The sequence below is a fragment of the Callorhinus ursinus genome, unplaced genomic scaffold, assembly GCF_003265705.2.
Source record: "Callorhinus ursinus isolate GAN/ISIS: 27379988/994484 unplaced genomic scaffold, GSC_fseal_2.0 scaffold34, whole genome shotgun sequence".
Classification (NCBI taxonomy): domain Eukaryota; kingdom Metazoa; phylum Chordata; class Mammalia; order Carnivora; family Otariidae; genus Callorhinus; species Callorhinus ursinus.
The window spans coordinates 5,588,890-5,609,604 of NW_027397096.1; the positions used below are offsets into that span (position 1 = coordinate 5,588,890).

Consider the following 20,715-nt stretch of genomic DNA (forward strand, 5'->3'; position numbering starts at 1 on the left):
GGGGAGGGTGGACAGCAGGGCGTTGTTGGCCCCCCTGAGGCTGGGATGCCCTGTCCCACCGTGGGAATTTTTTTTTACCAGCTGTTGAATTCAGCCTGTGCTACCTTCCTACAGGGGAAGGGGTGACTTTGGGGCCCACTGGCCGGCAAATGCTGCTCTCACTGGAGAGAGGCTTCCACGGGCAGCCTGTGCGCCTCTGGGTACCCACTTCTCGCCAGGGCCAGCTGCATCCAGTCCCAGCTGGAGACAGGGTGGGGATGTGGAGGGGGACTGGGGATGCAGACCTGCCCCACCAGAGCAGCTGGATAGGGCCTGTTCTCCCAGCTTCAGGCCGCCGGTCTCTCTAGAAACCCTTGGTTTCCGATAATTCCCCAGGCCTAGCCTCTTGAGGAAGGCATACTTCCTAGTCTCCAAGCCAATGAGGAGTGGCCTTCTAGCACCCTCCAGCAACTGCCCGTGCTTTGCCTCCCTTCCTGAAGTGTTTGGGATCCGAGCAGGCTGTGCCCCCTTCCAGCAGCACTCCTCCCAGGCCCGGGGCTACACCAAGCCCTTTCCCAGAGGGCCCAGAGGAATGGGAGCAGGGTCAGGACATTCCCGAGGGAGGAGCAGGGGTGACAGAGCCACTTTTGTCCGGGACAAATGCCAAACCACTACTCTCCATCTGGACCAACCAGGGTATCTGGTTACTTTTCTTATAGCTGTCTTTATGTTATTTGAATTTAGAGGAAAACTGCTAGAAATGGTTTTGAAGTCCTAAAAATTTCAACTTGCCTTGAGCAAACAACAGTGGGTCGAATGAAAAGGTGTTAATGTGGGGAGGCAGCTGATTTTAAGAGAAAAAGCTGGTGTGTTGACCGTGTGCGTGTGCGCGCGTGTGCGTGTGTGCATGTATGTGTGTGGCGAGGGGGCTCTGAGGGGCCCTGACTTGGCATGTCAAGAGCCTGGCTTCTGTAGCAGGGAAGTTCCAGGGCAGACCCCGCCCACTCTGAGCCTCATCTTCCCCATGTGTCAGACGAAGAGCCTGAATCCTTTATCCCTGCCCTGTACTCCTCCTCGGGCTCTCCTGGGGCTGCTGTCAGAGCCAGATGGGGCTATGTGTGCACACCGCGTGCTCTGTCAACTGTGAAGGGCCAGGCAGATGTGGATTCCGCTCAGTCAGGGGATAAAATTATGCCTGAGGAAGTGGTGGTCTTGTTGGGAGAGAGTGACCCCCGTGGGGGCATCTGACCCTCCTACCACCCCAGCTATGGCCAAGACAGGCCATGCTTTTCTCTTGGCCCAGATGTTGGGAGTGGGTGTGTTGCTCCGGGCCATCTGGTGAGAGGGGACTGTGGTCCCCACCCGCATGTGGTGAGTTGGGGGTCTCTGCACAGAGTGCCCAGCAAAAACGGGGCCTCTACATCTCCCTGTCCATGGAGACAAACATGGATTAGCCACCCGCAGGCCAGGCCGGACACCTGAGGAGCATGGCTGCTGGTCTCTACTTGGTGCCCTGCCTGCCCCCTGGGAGTGTGGCGGGCAGTGGCCTCCCCGGGACCCCTGCTGATCGTGCTTTGAGGAGAGTGTAGGCACTGGTGGCTCACAGTCCAGTCCTCCCCTGCCACCAACTCCCATGGGGCCCCAGGCAAGTCACCCCTACCCCCCCCCACAAGGGGAGAAAGGAGACCCAACTCACGGGGCTCTGAAGATGGGAAGTGGCCAAGGACTCCTGGAAGCCCCAAGGCAGGCCTTCCTTGCAAGCGCTAACCTCCCCACCCCACCCCCCGCCCTTGTGGTTGAGAAGGCAGAAAGCTCGCAGGCGCCGCCCCTCCAGGAGCCCCACTCCCCTCGGTGGGCCGTCTCCCCCCTGCCTGGCTTCTCTTTCGGGGCCACGCACTGGCGCAGGGAGCTTCCTGCCGGGGCGGGCGGCAGGCAGCATGGGCTGGAGTGCCCGGGCTCCACACTCACTAATGTGCTCCTCGGGTGGACGCTCTTCTCCTTGTCACCATGAGACGGAAAAACGCATGAAGTGTGGGTCGCAGCCCTGATAAATGGAACCAAGCCGGTGGTGGCCAGAGGTAGGTGGCCGTCTGCCTGCTGGCTGGAAGACTTCTGGAGCTCTGGCAGGCTACTCTGTGAGCTTGTGAATACTCTCGTTCCTGAACTGGGGCTCAGAAGTCCCGTTCTGAAGAGTTGTCATAGGCCCACCAAAGATTCTGTGTTAACTCTCTTGCTCTGTCTCCGGACCTTGGTGACTGCTCGGTAAATGTTGGTTTCTCCTGGGACACAGCTTCGGGCTTACCGATGAGGGGACCTTGCTTAGGGTCCAAGATCCGATGAGGCTGGGAGCCGTGTGGGATTGGACGAGTGACATCAAGGTGGAAAGGGCTTGTGTGAACACTAGGGGTGGTTTTAATTAAACAGCCCCTCGGCCTCCCCAGTCAGGGGGCCCTGGCTGCCTGATGCCGACTTTATTAGTCCATGCGATGCTCAACCCGAGTCAGGGCACAGGCAGGAGCCAAGCTCATTATTGCCATCTATACTTAGGCCAGGAAGTCTTGGTGGGGAGAGACCGCCAGGAGGGCTGCCTGCCCCCCACCATCAGCGGGTGACTGCGCCCTTCTCGTTGGGCCCAGCCAAGTCTGTTTTTGACCACCTTCCTTGCCTGTGCCTGATCCTGTTCTTGTCCGAGGTGCCTGGAGACCCTGCCCAGCCTTTGTTCTATTACACCTCTTGCAGTCCTGGGGCTGCACAGAGCGCCTCTCATGGAGGGCTCTGCCCACCCTCACCAGGAAGCACACCCAAGAATCTTGGGAGTCGTCTCAGGGGGGAGCAGGTGGAAGCAGGGCGTCCTTGGAGGTGGCAGCCCCAAGAAATGGTCTGTAGAGAGCTGCCTCTCAGACTAGGTACACTCCGAATAAAGCCAGAGCTCTTGACATGCAAGATGATTTTAGCAAAAGGTTCCAGCAAGTATTTGTCTCGCATTGACCTTGTGCTGGGCTGTGTGCTGGGCACTGGGGACCAACCCCAAGCTCAGAATCGAAGGACCCAGTGTTCTTGCTCCCCAGCATGGCTGGGGTGGGCCATGGCAGACTGCCCCTCCCAGGCTGGAGCCACGTCTTGTGGCCAGTATTTATTCATTGAGGTCCTTCCGAGTGACACAGTGATCCTATAAGATCCCATTGTCATTCTCGATTTACCGCGGAGAGAACTGTGGTTCACAGAGGTCAGTTGACATGCCCGGAATCACGGGGGGGCAGATTCCGTGCTGCGTCCAGTTCTGCTAGGTTGGGGTCGCCATTCTTGGGGGCCATTCATTACAGCCTATGCCCTTAACTCCGTCACAAAGCCATTGGCTGCTTATGCAGACTGTGATGGGGACCCTGCCGAGCTATCCAAGTGCCCTGAGCAATGTAGCCGGCCCCTTCTCCATGGATGGCCGTGCCCGGGGGTTCTGACCCCTCACTGGACTCTCATGAAGCAGCCACTGGGAGAGGTCCAAGACAAATAACCTGCCAGGTATTCCTGTTCTCAAGGTCCTGGGGTCTGGGCCTCCCTGTCCCCCCCGTCTGCTGTTCCTGGCCCTGCTGGCATCCTTGTAGTCGGATGAGGCGTGCTGAGCCCCGGGGAGCCAGCCTCACTCATTCTGTCCCTCTCTGTCTTTCTCAGGGCGGCGAGGTGCCAGGCCCGACCTTTGCTGATGGCGAGCTCCTCCCCAGGGACCCCGGCTTCTTTCCCGAGGACGAGGAGGAGGCTATGACACTGGCCCCACCAGAGGGCCCCCCAGAGTCAGACATGGACAGCCCCATGGAGAGTACCCAGAGCCTGGAGGGGTCAGTTACCGAGGAGAAGGACGGAGGGCTTGGGGCCCTCTTCCTGCCGGAGGACAAGTGAGTCAAAGCTGCCTGGAGCTCCACATATCAGAAAGTGGTGGTCCCAGCCAACCCAGAGATTTGGGGAGGGAGAGGGGGCCAGTATCGGTTGAGCCATATGAAATTGTCAATTCTTCATCACTTTTGACCTTCAAAAAAAGAAGAAGAAGAAGGCAATTTCATATACATTTTCTCAGTGCGGGGCTTCTCAGACTCAAGTGGCTCTGAGAGCCAGGCTGTTCTCGGCGGGGGCGGTGGGGTCTTTGGAGTTGTTCGTCCATTTTGCGTCCTGAGAACAGTCCATCCATGGTACTATGACCAGCCACCAAGCACAACTGGTCAGGGACCACAGACCTAGTGACCTATTGGCTAACCATTTGCCACTTGGTCATTCACCTTGTTTTTTGGGGCCAATCACCTGGAGGCAGCCAGCGGGGGGAGGGGGGGCGGCTAGTAAAATGTCTAGGAGAAAGAGCTGAGGAGTATGATGAATTCCACCCAAGGCGCTAAGGAACTTGAGGGCAGAGAAGTGAGTTTCAAAAAAACAACAGGGTGGAGGTTCTCAGACCAGGATGGCTCAAGGGCACGGTTGGAGAATTACTGCCTCAACCGGTTCCCTGCCTCTCATCACCGAGTCGGGTTGCCCAGTGTGGTGCGGGGAGGCCCAGGAGCTCAGAGAACTGTCCCTCATGAGAGAAGATACGCAGACATGAGCTCACAACTCAAGGGAAGATCTGTTTGGCAGTTGACAAGTTGTGCTTCCTTCTCGGGTTGCAGGCAGGGCTCGGCCAGCCCCTGACGCCCCTCACGGGCCATACGGTGGGTCACCCCAGAAAGGCCTTAGGGTCTCTGACCTTAGCCTTGCAATGAGGCTTCTTTGGACCAGAAGTCCCCTCTGTAAACCGGGAGGAGCGCCTCACCTGGTAGCTCACGGTTATTTATTTTAAAACTTCATTTCTTATTAGAGTCCAAGCCAATTAAACAAAACTTGAAAGAGGTAGGAAAGGGAGAATGGAGGGGAATAACCAAGCTACTCCTCATCCCACCGCCCAGACCCCAGCCCTGTGACCATGGAAATAGTTTCATGCCCTGCTTTTCCTTGTTCTGCGGACACCTTTTACTTTCTCTGGCTTAAGTTTTTACATGTAACTTTTAATGCCTACTGATCTTTCCATATTATTGCTAGTGTCGTTTACAAACCTTTCAACAATTAGATAATCCATAATTTGATAATTTAATTTCTTAATCCATATTATAGTTTTGCAGCTGTAACTTAATCATTTAATGTGCTAATATTAGCAATGTAGAATGTATGATTTTATACGCTATATAAGTATTATAATTTATTGTGACTTAATGTAGGGAAGCCGTTAGGTGGTAAGCGGTGTTTTGGTGCTCTAGAGAAGCAGTGGCTTGGACATCTCTTGTGCAGAAACTATTTCTGTGGTGAGATGTGTTCCCTGAGGATGAGGTCGCCGAAGTGTACTTACCAGGTCAGAAGGCACAAACTCGATCAGGCTTCTGCTCTCTGGGGCGCAGACTGACCTCCAGGAAGCCTGGCCTGTTTCCCCAGCACGGGCTGCAGATGGGGCTGCGTTAACGGCCAACCTTCTCTGACGCCCAGGTCCTCGGGCCACACTCCGTCCATGACCACGTCAGACCTCTCCACACACTCCACCACCTCGCTCATCAGCAACGAGGAGCAGTTTGAAGACTATGGGGAGGGGGACGACGTGGACTGTGCCCCCAGCAGCCCCTGCCCCGACGACGAGACCAGGACCAACGTCTACTCGGACCTGGGATCTTCAGTGTCTTCCAGGTGGCCCCGGGGTCTGGAATGGCATTTGGGGTATAAGGAGAAGTGGCGGGACCAACCCAACCTCGTCCCAGGGGGTTCAGAGGGCAGAGTCCTAACCTTCATGGGTTCTGCTCCCGGGGTTTGGGGGTGCTGCCTCTGCACTCTGGTGGGGGTCTAGAATTCCTCCTCCCTCCTTCTGTCTCAGGATGAACCCACCTGGGAGCCTGCAGACTCGGGGGTCTTTGTTGTCTTGCTTCCTAGTAGAACCCTAGTGTTGAAAGAGTCCTTCTAGGTGACCCACACACCTAGTCATTGCTTAGCTCTCAGTTGCTGTATCTGTGAAATGGGTACCGTTCATTGGCTTCTCTGAGAGCATTGAGGGAGGGGAGATCTGTTGCTGTATTTCTACTTCCTCTGCCCCTAAACGCACACAACACAAGGGTCCCCAGTATTGTGGAATCCAGTAAAGTAAGCTCAGCAGGATGAGGTGAGGCAGCAGATCGGAGAGCAGGAGGTGATTGCTTTCTCTCTCCTGAATCAGTGCGGGGCAGACTCCTAGGAAAATGCGGCACACCTACAACAGTGAATTGCTGGATGTTTACTGCTCTCAGTGTTGCAAGAAAATCAACCTGCTGAATGACTTGGAAGCCCGACTGAAAAACTTGAAGGCCAACAGGTGGGGCCCCGGGACCCAGCAGAGGGATAGGAGTCTGCGGCTAGGTGGGGTGGGGTGGGGGGACCCAGCGGGGGAAGCCTCAGGCGAGGTGGCCCCACTCTGTCTTGGCAAGTGTGAGAGCACTGTCAGAGTAGGATTGAGCCTGGGGAGCTTGCATTTTTCTGCGACAGGAAAATCAGGGTGCTTCTACTCGGGACCAAGGTGATTAGTGAATTCCCTGCAGCGGGTGGGACAGAGCCCCATACTGCACTTTGGAGTCTTGCAGAGTTAGAAGTGGACTGGAGCCGCCTCTGTTCAATGACTGTCCTCTGTCTCTCTCTCAATCTGTCAATCTCTAATCTCTCTCTCTCTGTAGCCCCAACCGGAAGATCTCTAGCACAGCCTTCGGACGGTAAGACCCCCCCTTGGGAGGAGGGGTTGAATGCTGTCTCCCTTAATTATGCTCCTACTGCCAGGGTAGTGGCCCCCTGAATGCACAGAGGGGAATGAAGCACCCCAGAAGTGCAGGCCAAGCGGCCAGAAGAGGTCTGCCTCTGAAAAAGAAGGGTCACACGCCTCCCACCCCCACCCCTTGCCCCTTCTGGCGGTGGTGCAGCTGGCCTCGCCCCATCCCCTCGCTGTGTCAGCTTCAGGCGGGCACAGCGGTGATGCCCCGAGGGACCCAGCCCATCTCATGGCCCTTGGTGGCCCTCCCTGCACTCTGGGGCCAGCAGCTGGACCAGCACCTCCTGACTTCCCGGGACTTCCAGGGACTTCCAGGATCCCACTCTGGATCTCAGGATCCAGGTTCTCCGGCCTACTGGACCGGGTCCACGCCCAGGGTTCCGGGAGCAGCCAGCAAGCACCCAGGCTCTGGCTCGGGAGCAGGGCTGGGACAGGAGAGCTCGTTGGCGGAGACCCTGGCTGCTGCCTGGCAGGGAGTGGGAAGTGGGGGCCTCTGGAGAGCAGTAGCTGGGTTTTGCCTCCAGCAAGAGTTTCCCAGCAAGTGTTTCCTGTTTGCAGACCCCACTACCACCCCGCCCGCCTACTGCCCTGCCCAGTCTGGGTGGGTCTCCTTCCCTCTGCCCTCTCCCAGGGTCCCCAGAGGTGCAGCAGGAGCCCGTTTGCTGGAGGGGATTGAGTCTTGCAGGGAGGCCTCAGGAGGACCGTCTGCCAGCCCTGTGGAGCCTGTCTACCCTCGCGGGGCGGTTATGCAGCTGGAGGGAGGTGGTCAGGGGCTCACGTGCCCACTCCGGTCACTGGCTAGTTGCTGGCTAGAAGGCCGGCCTAAAAAGGGAGGTGAGGCAGCAGGGCAGAGCCGTGAGGGACTGGCCATATCCACCAGGGGCTCTGGAGGGGTGTCGCGCCCACCAGCCTCTGAGCTGGATGATCTCTTAGTTCAGACGTCAGGCAACTCTTCTCTGCTGACTGGATGAGGACCGCCTCCTCGGATGGGTTCCTGGCCTCCCTCCCCAACATAGTGGGTGCCCCCTCTCGGCCCATAGCCTGCTCTGGACCCCAGGCCCCAGAGGGTGGCTTCTGTAGCTCCCGCCCCCCCGCTCACCCCCCCCCCCGCTCACGCCCCCCTGCTCACCCCCCTCACCCCCCCCCCCCCCCCCCCCCTGCAGGCAGCTCATGCATAGCAGCAACTTCAGTAGCAGTGACGGCAGCACCGAGGATCTGTTCCGGGACAGCATTGACTCCTGTGACAACGACATCACGGAGAAGGTGGGTCCTGAGGGGGCGGATGGAGACCCTGTCCTTGCTGCAGGAGGTGGGGGTAGGCGGCCCTGCTAGCGTGGGCACATAAGTGCCCCCGCCCTCACCACCCTTTGTGCACAGTCACTTGGGGGACCTGGCCGTCCGTCCCACGGTTTCTGCTTCTCCATCCTGTGGACTCAGAGGTTTCCTCCACCCCCACCTCTGCCCCCCTCCTGCAGGTGAGCTTCCTGGAAAAAAAGGTGACTGAACTGGAAAATGACAGCCTGACCAATGGGGACCTGAAAAGCAAGCTAAAGCAGGAAAACACGCAGCTGGTGCACAGGTCGGGGCCAGGGGGCTTGGGTGGGCCCTGTCTGTGACTTGGGAACGGATAGTGGTCTCTGTTGTGAGGCCCCTGAGAAAAGCTGGGAGAGGTCACCCGCATGTCTTGTCCCTCCCCTCTAGAGGCTGTGATGCATTAGCCCCTTACTACATGGGCCTGCCCCTGCGGGACACCCAGAACTGGTCTCTGGGGACTTGAAAACGGGTTGGAGCCTGACTTTGACCCCCAGGTCTGCAGCCCCAGGGTGGGTCTAAGGCAGGAGTTGGGATCCGCTTTCCTATTTCTCTGACCCCTTCCCCCGCCATCCGGGGACAGGCTCTGCAGAGGGAGAGACTGGTGCGAGTCGGGGGCTCGCACCTGCTGCTAGTGGAAGGGTCCAGGCATCGCCGCCCCTCCTCCCGACCACGATTGCAGCGAGGTAGCGCTTGCACAGTGTAGTGGTCCTCACAGGATGGCATGAAACTTGGCAAGCTGATCCCCAGCCGGGGTCTGGTCCTCAACCTTGCAGGGCCCAAAAATGGGTTCTCTTGGACACCCCAGAAGGTCAGCCTCCCGGAGGGACTATTGCCGGTGAAATGTGCGCTAGGCTGCTCTGCCAGTGAGGCTCCTGGTGGGACCCCGCCCTTTCCTGGGTCGGGCACGCTCAGGGCCACTATCAAAGGACCTATCCCTTTTTGGAATCAAGGTGGCCAGTCACTGAATTGCTGGTCAGAGGACAGTGGCCAGGAAGGAGGAGAGCAGAAAGAAAAGAGGAGGCCCGAGGGCTGCTCCGTGCGGCCAGGGCGAGGCCTGCTGTCCTTCCCTGTGCCTGGCCTGGGGGTGCCGCCTTCTTGGTGCGGCCTTGCTCCCCTCTGGACCAACTGCCAGGTGCCCCCCTGGGTGGTGAGCTTGGCCGGTCCACCTCCCCTTACGTGCCGTGGTGTCCTGAAGGCATGTCAGCGAAGCTGCAGACCCCCAGGCCTGGCAAACAGGCCGCCACTTCCCACAGCAGGGCTGTTACTGAGCCGGGGTCTTGGGGCCGGGGGCTCCCGGAGTCGCAGCCAAGGTTGAGGTGGGAAGACAGTGGCCACAAGAGCCGACCCTGGACCGGAGTGTGCGCCCTTCTCCTCAGGGTGCACGAGCTGGAGGAGATGGTGAAAGATCAGGAGACCATGGCCGAGCAGGCCCTGGAGGAGGAGGCGCGGCGGCACCGTGAGGCCTACAGCAAGCTAGAGAGAGAGAAGAGCACGGAGATCGAGCTGCTCAACACCAGGTGGGCCCTGGCCAGGGATGGCCCAGCGCGCGGGACGGGGCCTCTCCACAGAGCCCTGTGCCCTCAGACGCACCCTGCACTCCTCATTCAGGCCTGTGGGACAGGCACTATCCCCATTGTATAGATTGGAACACGGAGCCTGAAGGAAAGCCCCCGGTTCTAACGGTTCTCCTCTTGATACCTGACCCTGGCCCCTTCCTGGACATGTTTGCCAGGAAGTACATAACAGAACCTTCGTAGTAGCATTGTTCATACTAGATACAACTGGAAACAACACACATCTGTCAACAAGAGAACAGGTGGAAAAACAGTGGTCTTGCCCCTAGTCCTGGGCTGGGTCTGATGTCCGGGCTCGGAGCTCCCCCTGCTGTCAGATTTACCCTGACCCTGAACGCTTGGGTGCACTGACCCTGGGCCCCAGGGGCCAAGGTAAATGAAGAGCAGGGCCCGGTTTCCTTCGGGCTTCCGAACCTCAGGGATAGCTGTTGGAAGCTGAGGCAGGCAGAGAGAGGAGTATTGACCTGGGGATCTGGGTTGGTCACCCTTTAGCTCCATGACTTTGGACCTACCGCGTCCTTTCCTGGGCCTCCGTTTCCCCATCTGTCATCCCTCCCTCCCTGCCCCCCCGAGTGACCATGAAGGCAGGTGAGTTAGGGCGCCGTGGCCCTCGCTAATGACCCAGGCCAGCGAGGCCCCCAGGAGACCACCTGGGTCCCTGGCAGAGAGGACGCCTGCCCCTGTGCTCCTGGGGAGCCCCAAGGTGACAAGTGCGAAGGAGAGGGAATGTTCGGTAGGAATCAGTGGCAGAGGTGACCCTGCACTGTTCTGGTGCCACTGGTAACCCACCTCCCCTGGCCTCAGGTCAGTTACCACGACCGGGTACCTGGGCTGTGTCTCCCCGGGGAATCCCGTTGGCACAGCCCACTGTGAACACAGAGAATTGGGACCGTCAGAACCAGGGCCTGTGGATGTGTCAGAGGGGGCCACTGGGCGAGCTGAGCGAAGAGCCTGGGGGGCGATGCCTGGGGGAGAAAGACAAGCAAATATTGTCGTTGCTCTCTGAGTGTGAGTTCTAACAGGAAAGTCCGGCCACAGCCAGCCACAGGACGACTTTCTGTCTGTTTAGCAGAAAAACATCCCTCCTAAGGACGTGTGCAAAAAGAATCCTGTGTTCTTACTCACAAATGAATGTTTTCTTTTATCAAAAACGTAAGGATGGTCATTCAGGGTCTTTACCATTTCGCCTTGGATGACAGGAAGCTTAGAGCTGTATTATCATCTGGAATAACTCTTCCAATTCTGGAAGAGAATAACATATTCTCTTGCTCTACCTCTGTTGCTTTCCGGTACCTTCCCTCTTCCAGGCAGCAGAGAATCGCTGCAAGTTGTCGGTCTATTGTAAGATCATCTCCGTTGCTGACATTTTTGTCTTTCTCCTTTCCCCAGGGTGCAGCAACTAGAGGAGGAAAATGCCGAGCTCAGAACAACAGTGACCCGGCTCAAGGCGCAGACAGAGAAGCTGGATGAGGTGAGCGGCAGGTCTGGGCGTCTGTCAGGCTCGGATCTTGAGCTCAGTCCCCAGAGAGGCAATGTTGGCCACAGAGGCCTTCAGTTGCTAGTTTCTGGAATTCTAATAGAATTGCCCTAACAACAACAATAGGCGATAAAATATGAATAGTAATTTGTCTTTCTGTCTTTCTGATTTTCCGAGGTGTGTGTTTGTTTGTTTGCAGTGAATATATTTTCTTATATAAGGGGGAAAACAATAATAAAAAAGAGAGAAGGAGGTTAACTTCTGTTTGGCTGCACCTGATTCAGGTTTCATCTGGCACCAGGGAAGGACGTCAGAGGCCTGACATTTTTTAGCCGTATTTCTAGAATCCTAAGGGATCAGGCTGTTTCTTTAAGCCCTGACTCCCAGGCCCTGTCCGAGTCCCCGGGGCGTAGCGAGCCTCTTTGGGCAGCTTCTCCCTGACCGGGTCCCCCCACTCTCCGGTTCAGGAGCGGCAGCGCATGTCTGACCGGCTGGAGGACACGAGCCTGCGGCTCAAGGATGAGACGGACCTGTACAAGCGCATGATGGACAAGCTGCGGCAGAACCGCCTAGAGTTCCAGAGGGAACGGGAGGCGACGCAGGAGGTGGGTCCCGGGCGGGGGGGGGGGGGGGGGGGAAGGGGGCGGCGCCACCAGGGCTCACTCCCGCGGCCCTACTCCCACCACCAACCCGCCTCTCCCCGACGCAGCTCATCGAGGACTTGCGGAAGGAGCTAGAGCACCTGCAGATGTACAAGCTGGACTGCGAGCGGCCAGGCAGGGGTCGCAGCTCGTCCTCTAGCCTGGGCGAGTTCAGCGCCAGGGCCCGCGAGGTGGAGCTGGAGCATGAGGTCAAGCGGCTCAAGCAGGTGGGCCACTGCCGCCTCCCTCCCCACGGGATGGGTCTCCTCGGAGGGGCCAAGAGCTGTAACACCGCCTTCCCTGACTGGCGGAGCTGCTCGGCCCCACCTCACCGCTCAGTGAGGCGGCTTCCCTCTAGGCTGCGTCTGATGCAAATCCCAGGGGCTTTCCTTGGAGTCCATACAAGGAAATAGACACCACTCTGCTGTCCTTGATGATGGGATGGAGAGTGAGACTCTACCCAGTTGCACACCGGTGTCTTGCTGTGTTGGGTTCTCCCAGAAGCAGACCCTGAGCCCAGGGTTCCATTTCAAATGGTTCCTGGGAACAATCCCATGATCGAAGACCAGCTGGGGGAGGTTGGATCAGGAGGGGCAGAGACCAAGCGAGGGAGTGCTGGTGAGTGAAGCTCCTACTCAGCCTAGCCTGATCCTAGGGGCGGGGTGGGGGGGAACGGCTCTATAAATTATACTCCTGAGTCGGTTTCACCAGCACCCCACAGCAATCCTAAATCCCCAGCCCTTCCTCATTCATGACGGGACGTCCAAAGTCCCAGGTGTGAGCAGTTAGTTAGGAGACTTGAGGCAAACACTAGCACATGGTGCTGGTCCGTGGGGTCTGGGCAGGGCACTGTGGGGCCACCTGTACTTGGGAGCAAAGATGCCCCTGGAAGGAGTTGTCCCGGAGCAGGACTCCTGAACCTAGCTACAGGAGGAGCCTAGATCCAGCCTGCCAGCCCAGAGACCCCAGAGCATCACTCTTCATGGAGGGCCGGGGTTGGAAAAGGAGCCACCCCGTGGGCCGTGTCCCCATGTGGGGCCTCAGGAGCTCCTCTTCTGGCTCACCCACCCCCAGGGAGGAGGGGTGGCCGGGAGCCCTGCCCCTACCTGGCAACTTAGTTCCCCTGAGCAGGCCTGTAACTCCTCCTCAGGACCCCCTGACCTCTCAACATCCAGACCTCCCCCCTAAGCCCGGCAGAGGCCCCATCATCTATGGGCATCTTGAGCTGGCCATGACACGCACGAGAGGAGGGTGCTGGTGGGAGTCAGGAGACCGTGAATGCCAAGAAACGGGTTCTGGTGGGTTCTGAACACTTCTGGGAGCTGATGTCGCCCTTGTCCTCCACAGGAGAATCATAAGCTGCGGGACCAGAATGATGACTTGAATGGACAGATCTTGAGCCTCAGCCTCTATGAAGCAAAGAGCCTCTTTGCCACCCAGACCAAAGCCCAGTCCCTGGCTGCAGAGATAGACACAGCCTCTCGCGATGAGGTAACACGGCCGTTCGTTCTCACTTTGGAGTCTCGGCCCCTCCTCTGTCCTGCCCCATTCCCATGTGCTGTGACGAGAGGCCCCAGGCCACCTCGAGCCGGAAAAGCAGACTGGAGCCGTGAGGGATTCTGGCTATAGGTGGAGTTACGTCAGTTCTGATTCTTCCACTCACTGGGAGAAGCATGGGTTTGGGAACAGACGGAAACATGCCAGTCGAGCAACATGCTTCCATCAACAGGTAACGCAGGAGAGGCTAGAACTCCTCTCCCTCAAGCCAAGAAGGGGAGGACCCTAGCCTTTCTTGAGCACCTGCTTGTAGTATATCTTCTGACAATTGGAAGGCTTTCTGGACGCTTCCATGTTCCCGATTGGGAAACTAGGATACAAGATCACCCAACTTGTGGGGAGCGAAGGACCCAGGTCTCCAGAACCAAAGTCCATTCTTTCTGCCCCACCAGGGTGTGGTTATAAAAGATCAGGCCTCCAAAATGTCCTGGTTATATATTAACGTCAATCGTTAAGAAGTCCCTGAACCCCTTATCCTGTGCTTGGGACACAGAGCTAAGAGCTGACCCCTCATCTCAAGGGTCTCCAGCCTGGGGGCAGAGGCAGCATTTCCTCCTAAAGGATATGTCAGGAATGGATCCACACAGGGTGGGTGGCAGAGCCAGGGTGGCGAGGGGGCCATTTCGGGTAGAGGAAACGGCTAGAAACCTCGGGAGTCTTAGGGCCCTGGGACTTTGGATGTCATTCTTGATCATAAATGTCTTTGGCCAGTGTTCTCGGCCTGTACCAAGTAATTGCTTCTACTTGGGTCCCTCCACAGACCAGCTGAATCCGAATCCCTGGGGGCGGGGCCTGGGCACGTGCATGGCTCTCACTCCTTAGGTGTGAGAAGGGGCCCTCCCAGAGCTGCTATAGCTTGCTTCTGGCAGCCGAATGCTGAGGTGGTCCTGGGGTCTGCCTTGCCCGGGGTCTCCTGAGCCCCTCGTTTGTCGGGCACTGGCTCACCGCAAGCTGGGAATCTGGGCTCCCTCTGCACCGGAGCCCGGGCCCGGCCTCTGACCCACGTCTCCCATTCCCTCCAGCTCATGGAAGCCCTGAAGGAGCAGGAGGAGATCAACTTCCGGCTGAGGCAGTACATGGACAAGATAATCCTTGCCATCCTGGACCACAACCCCTCCATCCTTGAGATCAAACACTGAGACAAGGGCTGGCTGCAGAGCAGCCTCGGGGACCCTCAGACCCCGGGCCCTGGGACCAAGGGGCAGACCCCGCTTGAGGATGCAGCCCAAGCTGGGCCACACACACACATACACGCACGCACACGCGCACACACACACACACACACACACACACACACACACTGTAAATGTATCTCTGGCCACCATGTCGTGTGTACTGGTGTGTATGTGGGGGAATACGTGCACGCAGCAAGGAGTGAGTGTGGGGCCGTGGCTGTGGATGAGATCTCTGCCATTCCTGTCCACACGGAGCCCTTTGCAAGGGCAGATGGCCCTGGAGGTGGGAGGGGCAAGGTCTGCAATCAGGAGTTACTGTAATAACAAGAACTGGAAGATGGTGTTTCAGATACAGGACAAAAATGATTCTACCTCTGGGGAGAAGGATTAAAACACACTCTAGTGAGACAGGCTCTTTCACCCCACCCCTGTTCCCTCTGGGAGTGAGAGCCAATTTGTGATCTTTTCCAGGAGTTCAAATGCCCAACAGCTGCATCCTCCCCAACCTCTCTGGCCACCTTTGAAGCCTAGGTGCTCAGGCTCTGAAAAAATGAAGGGGCCCTCCCAGAGCCCCTCCCCAGCTGGCAGCCCCCCGCTATCCTTGGGCACTGTGTGTCCAAAGGACTCAGGCTTGCAGAGGAGCTAACGTGGGGCGACCTTCATTCTAAGAGTTCTTGGTATTTTTAGAGGTCTCTGTACACTTCCCCAACCCTGCTTACCTACCTCTTTCTGTTCTATTTTTAAGACCATGAAAAATAAGCAGCATTTAACTTGGGGGTACAGTAAAGGGATTCAAAAGGAGATGGGGGAGCCGGGGGCCAGGGGTGTCTAAAGTACGTGTTGGCATTGGGCATCCAAAGACCTGCTTTTCAGGGAGGAGCTTGCTCACACCCCTGTTCGTTTCCTTCCCTCTGGCTGCATTTTACTAGAAGAGAAGAGAAACACGGAGGGACTGTTTTCATGGCATCGGCGGGCAAGGAGTGGGCTGCCTTGCTGCCCAGCTCCCGGTCTCCGCACGGCCTGGGGATTCTGAGCTCTGGGCTTGGCTCAGCTGGGTGGCGAGGGCCCCGGGTTCCAACTGTTAGAAACACTCTCTTGCATCCTGCTCTCAGCCAGGTGCGGTGTGCCAGTGAGAGACACAGTTGGGGACGTTGTAGGGAAACCTTAGTTTTCCATCCTCAGTGGCACGTGGTGGAAATGGACACTGGACTTTTAATGTGATCTTTTGTTCTAGGCAGCTAGGAGTAGATAGGGTACTTTGAGCCTTCCAGTTTGTCTCAGTGGTACATGGCTTGTGATTCGTTTCCTTAATCCAAGTATATTTGAACATGTACGGTCTTAATCTTTTCCCCTGCAGTTTCTTCTTGTCTTCAATTCTGGTCTAAAAAGGAAAGTTTGGGCATGTTGGGGAGGGGCTGGAGGGGTGTTCGCAAGGAAGAGAGGGCTGTAGAGGGTGAAGAGGGGCTTGGGGGCTTGGGGATGCACGTTCCCTGTTCACAAAGGCAGGGTTGTGGCCAGGACCGGTCTTCACTCCATGCCAGTCACCTTCTGCTGTTGTTGGATCGTGTGATTTCTCTTTTAAGTTCATGTGTGGGATTTGTTTCATGCTGCAGGTAATGGGGCTGTGTTGGTCCGATCCAGGACTTTGGGGTCAGCCACCCCAGGAAGACTAGGGCAAGGGGTCCATCTTCTGAGAGCCCTCAAGCCCCTAGGATGCTGGTGTCCTTGGGCTCCTCCGGGGTCTGAGAAGCAGCAGCGGCAGTAGAAAGAAGGCAGAGAGGAGTGGGTCTCTTGAGAATTTGCTAAAAGGCGGCAGTGGCCCCAAATTAAAGGAAAGGAAAGAAAACATATCATGACTTGGCTTTGGTCTGGATTTACATTGGAAGGAGCCCTTCGGAGGCCAGCCAGATCAAGGTCCTGGTCCGTGGGGGAGTCCGTAGGAGTGAGCATTTTGTATGTAAAACTTTCTATGCTCTTTAGCTGCACTGATACGGAATTCCAGAGAAGGCCCCAGAGGCCTTATGTGGGAGGGAATTTCTGCTTTGTTGAAAAGGGGTGGAAAGCGGTGGGCTTGCCATGTTTTGCTGCCCCCTTCCTGAAGGGGGCGCCACCGGAGCGGCCTCGTCTGAAAGGCCCCTAGGGATCTAGTGCTGTGCATGGGGGTCTCGAAGAGGGCTGACTTTAAAACGAGACTAAACTCCATGTTACCCAGGCCTCAGGTTCAATCCAACCTTCTTCAACCAAAATCGTCTTTAAAAAACCTAGGCTGTCATTCTAGTTGGCTTTTCAAGATCATGTCGTGTTTTTAACTGCTCTTCTATGCGTGAAAGCTAGCTTTCGGGAGGCACATGCGGCCAGGGTCCCAGCCCCATGGACCCCAGCGAGGGTTCCAGAGCGGTACTGACTCTGGGAGCACATGGGGCAGACCCTGCCCCCTTCCTGGGCTTCCCCCTCCTTTGTGTGTTGTCTGATTGAGAGTTCCCCCTCTTCTCTCTGGGTGCTGGAACGGCTTAAGTAGTACACACAATGACCAGCGCGGTGTGCCTTTCAGGCAAACAAAACACAACTCCTAATAGAAGTTATGTTCCATGCAATACTTGGGACACATCTAAAACGGAGAGATTTTAAAAATTCTGATACCTGGGCCGAATCCCCAGAGGATCCGATTTCCTTGCCGTGGGGTGTGGCCCAGCTATTGGAATGTTTAAAGAACCCCCCCAGGTGATTGTAACTTAACTGAGTGCCCAGGTGCGTTTTGTTTTTTGTTACTGCTAAACCTGGCAACTCTACCTAGTAGGGATTAGTAGTAACTCATCCAAAGTTGAGCAGTGTTTCGGGGGCACTCGGAGGGGGGTCCTACAACAGACCCACATTTTACACGGCACTTGGCTATCCTTACATTCAACGGGAAGCCAAACAAAATTTGCAGAATCAGCGAGTGAGCTTTATAAAGTTCTCGTTAAAAAAAAAAAAAGTGTATATTTGAAACTTTTGAATTGGCCAAGCTAGACAGATTATTTTAAGTTTGTACATTCTTTGAGAATTGTCAGAGGGAAATGCCTTTATTCTGACTTTATTTCTCACTTATTACAAACACAGAGCTCAAGAACCTCCCAAGGCACTTGGACCCGAAATAGTGGTTTTTGACTTGGGCTGTGCATCGGAATAACCCCGGGGAGATTTTCGAAATTCTGCTGACTGAGCTGCCCCACCCCAAGATTCCAGTGTAATTGGTGTGGGTGTGGCCCAGGCATCCAGATGTTTAAAGTGATCTTCTAGCCCAAGGTTGAGACTAGAAGGTTCCTAGTCAGGGATGGAGAAAACAAGGGTGGAAATGGCTGTTGGGTTTGTTAATCCAGGTGCTACTTTAACAGTGGGGGTGTCGATGGCTTTGATGGTTTGTGAGCAGATCCCTCACCCCAGGGATGGGAGGCCAGATGCCTTCAGGAACTGGTGTACCAAGCTGTTCTCTCCAGCCTGGGGGTTAGCAAACCTGAGTGGCAAGTCTCCGCCTGGTGCCCATGGAGTCGCGCACAGGCCCATTCTGGAGTCAGGGGTCAGGGAGGGGCCGTCCCCCTGAAGCAGCCCCAGAAACAGTCTTCTACTCGCACAGCTGAGCAGGAGGGGACACTGGCCTCTGATCTGTTTTCAGGCTGGGTGGAGGAGCGTCACCCCAGCTCTTCCACTGTTAGTAGTCAAACCAGCATCCCAGCCCATGTTCTAGAGGCTCCGGGCACTCATCTGCCGGCAAGTCTGGTTCCTGAGCCCGTCAGGTGCAGTGGTCAGGAGGGTACCGCGTAGGCGCTTTCGTTCCAAGGAGGGGCTTCATAACTGGCAGAAACCTGCAGGGGCCAGTGGGGCCTGGTGGCTCAGGGAAGAATTAAGCCCGCTTTTTGTGCTCTGTGGCTGTGTGTGTTTAACGCATTAGCAAATTTAAACCTAAAAGGGGAAGTTTGGGGATGGTCACCATGCCAAGGAAATGACTGTTTGCCTGGCAGATCCATGGCAACTCTTTGAAAGTGCTAAGGAGGGTTTTAGGTTGAGGACTTCAGTGCTGGCCCCCTCCCCGGTCGTGCCTCCTTCGGGACTAGGGCAGCCCCTGTGGGGCGATGCTTCAGGCTGGTACCCCCTGACTGTTGAGGGGCCACGTACCCCTGGGTGACTTCAGGCAAGTTCCTTCCCTTGACTCACTGACCTTAGGGACCTTCTGGGCCTGCCCAGCCTCGTGGCAGAACAGCTCTAAGGCCCTTCTGCCACATTCTCTGCTGCCTACCTGAGAAAAGCGGGTGCCTTCTGGAAAGGTTTCTAGAAGCATAGACTTGGTGAAGTGTGATGCCGTACATCACTCCGATCTTGCAGGCTCCTTCTCTCTCCCTGAGACTGTAGGGGGAGGGTTGTCTGCCCCGAGCCCCCAGCAGGAAGGGTGGCTGAGAATGGCATGCCAGGGCTGCCCACGCAGGACATGAGTGCTGCTGCCTGGGGGGGCCTGCGCCTCCTGCTGGGCCCCTGGGTTTGTGGGGAGACTGCTTCCCGCGCGGCCCCTCTGCTTTGCTGTGCTGCACAGGCTGTGTTTCGTCTGCATGGTTTGGGGTCGTTGTCCTTGTGCCTTTTTCCTTCCGTCTCCGCTGTACAGGAGTTCCCATGTCCCCACTGCCCCTTTTCTACACCCTCTCGTTCCCCTGGCCCTTCCCAAGCCCTGTAAATGTGTACATAGCGTCCCGCTTGGTGTCCCCGTGCCTCCACCACACCTGGTGTGCTCCCAGGCCAGGCCTCCCCGCACGTTGATCCACGTGGAGAGGCTCAAGGCTGAGCCTCCGCTCTGCTCGCTCAGCCTTGCAGATTTGGTAACTTTGTACAGAACTCTTTTTACTGTGGTCTTCAGCTTGGAGGGCTCGGACCCTCTTAGCCACCCCCCCACACCCCCACCCCCGTACAGCCTGTAGCTAGTTTAGAAGCCTTGCACACCAGAAAAGGGTAACTGTGTAAAGCACCTTCTCCCACAAACCTCTTCCCCTGCATTGGTGTCAATATTTCTAGAAAGCTGGGCGCGCCCGGGCAGGGACGTCATGGGTCTGCAGCAGCGCCCCTGGTCCCGGGGGGAAGCTCCAGCAGTGGGGGGCTCCCAGTGCTTGGCATTGGGCTGCCTTCAGGACCACCGCCGTCTGGTGTCTCGAACAGCCTTGGACTCCAAGTGGGCAGAAAGAAGAGGCTTCTGGCAGCTGCCCCGGCCCGTCATTAACATAACAACTGCCGAGCTCTTCCTCCTTTGCCCAAGGTGCTCAGACCCGAGTGCCATTAATTCCCGGCTACGGGCTGGACTGCGGCGGGACCGGCGTGGTGAGGACTCGCGCACGGCCTGCCGGCTCCCTTCATCCCAGCCCTTCCTGCTTTCTTGGCTGGGACCCCAGGGGCCCAGATTGGATAAGCTGCACGTGTGGCCTCATGCCCAAGGGTTTGTTAGATGGCTTTGACTCTGTGGGATTCTCCTTGAGTCCCACCCCAGGAGCCTCCATCTGGAAGCAGGCTTAGCTTCAGGGCTGGGCTGAGACCTCCCCCAGGCTCCAGGGAAGGGGAAGGGGAAGGGGGGGGCCAAGGCTGTGTCCCAGGGCCTCAAGCTCTCCGCCCCCTACCTGCTTCTAGCCAAAAAGGAGCAGGCTCTCAGAGGCAGTCTCCTTCAGGAACTCTAATGTACAGACCGAGGTGTAAATAAATAGTTTGCTTTTCTTGCCTGACTTGATGGTGAGTTTCTGTGGTTGGGGGAGGGTGGGTGGAAGAGGGAGACCTGGTTCCAGGGCTCCTGGGGACAGACCGTCTTCTTCAGGAAGAGCAGGCCCGACCCAGCATCCCAGGGTGGCTGGTGCTGTCCTCCAGGTGCAGGGCAGAGCAGGGGGTCACCCCGCAGACCCTCGTTTTGGCCCGCCGTCCCCAGGAGAGGAGATGTGGATCCCAAAAGCCCCTGCAACACCACACCATGTCCATCCCCAGGGCTATGATGTTCAAAAACCTTGTCTTTGCCGCAACCAAGTCCCCTTTCCCAGCAAGGACCTCCCAAGGGTCTTCAGCTTGCCCTGGTCACTCTAATGGGGCTCCAGGGCCATCCTCCATGTCCACCACTGTGACTCCCCTGGGTCACGGGCTCAAGTCTTCCCCTCAAATTCGGTTTCAGACCAACCTGACAGCACGAGTCCTGCTAAGCCCAGGAGCATCG

General features: G+C 57.0%; 1 protein-coding gene across 3 annotated transcripts in view; it reads left to right on the forward strand.

Moving 5' to 3' along the window:
* Positions 1 to 20,239, forward strand: part of RAB11FIP4 (RAB11 family interacting protein 4) — a 115,508-nt gene extending 95,269 nt beyond the window's left edge. For 2 of the 3 annotated variants that reach the window (XM_073879386.1, XM_073879389.1), the window contains 12 exons: positions 3,649 to 3,869; positions 5,425 to 5,670; positions 6,191 to 6,325; positions 6,681 to 6,716; positions 7,933 to 8,032; positions 8,245 to 8,348; positions 9,460 to 9,600; positions 11,047 to 11,128; positions 11,602 to 11,739; positions 11,844 to 12,002; positions 13,123 to 13,266; positions 14,355 to 20,239. In XM_073879386.1, the coding sequence (XP_073735487.1) occupies positions 3,649 to 3,869; positions 5,425 to 5,670; positions 6,191 to 6,325; positions 6,681 to 6,716; positions 7,933 to 8,032; positions 8,245 to 8,348; positions 9,460 to 9,600; positions 11,047 to 11,128; positions 11,602 to 11,739; positions 11,844 to 12,002; positions 13,123 to 13,266; positions 14,355 to 14,471 (1,623 nt within the window). In that variant the 3' untranslated portion in view covers positions 14,472 to 20,239. The remainder of the gene's footprint in view (positions 1 to 3,648; positions 3,870 to 5,424; positions 5,671 to 6,190; positions 6,326 to 6,680; positions 6,717 to 7,932; positions 8,033 to 8,244; positions 8,349 to 9,459; positions 9,601 to 11,046; positions 11,129 to 11,601; positions 11,740 to 11,843; positions 12,003 to 13,122; positions 13,267 to 14,354) is intronic. The other variant, XM_073879387.1, reaches the window with a different exon arrangement.
* Positions 20,240 to 20,715: the final 476 nt, after the last annotated feature.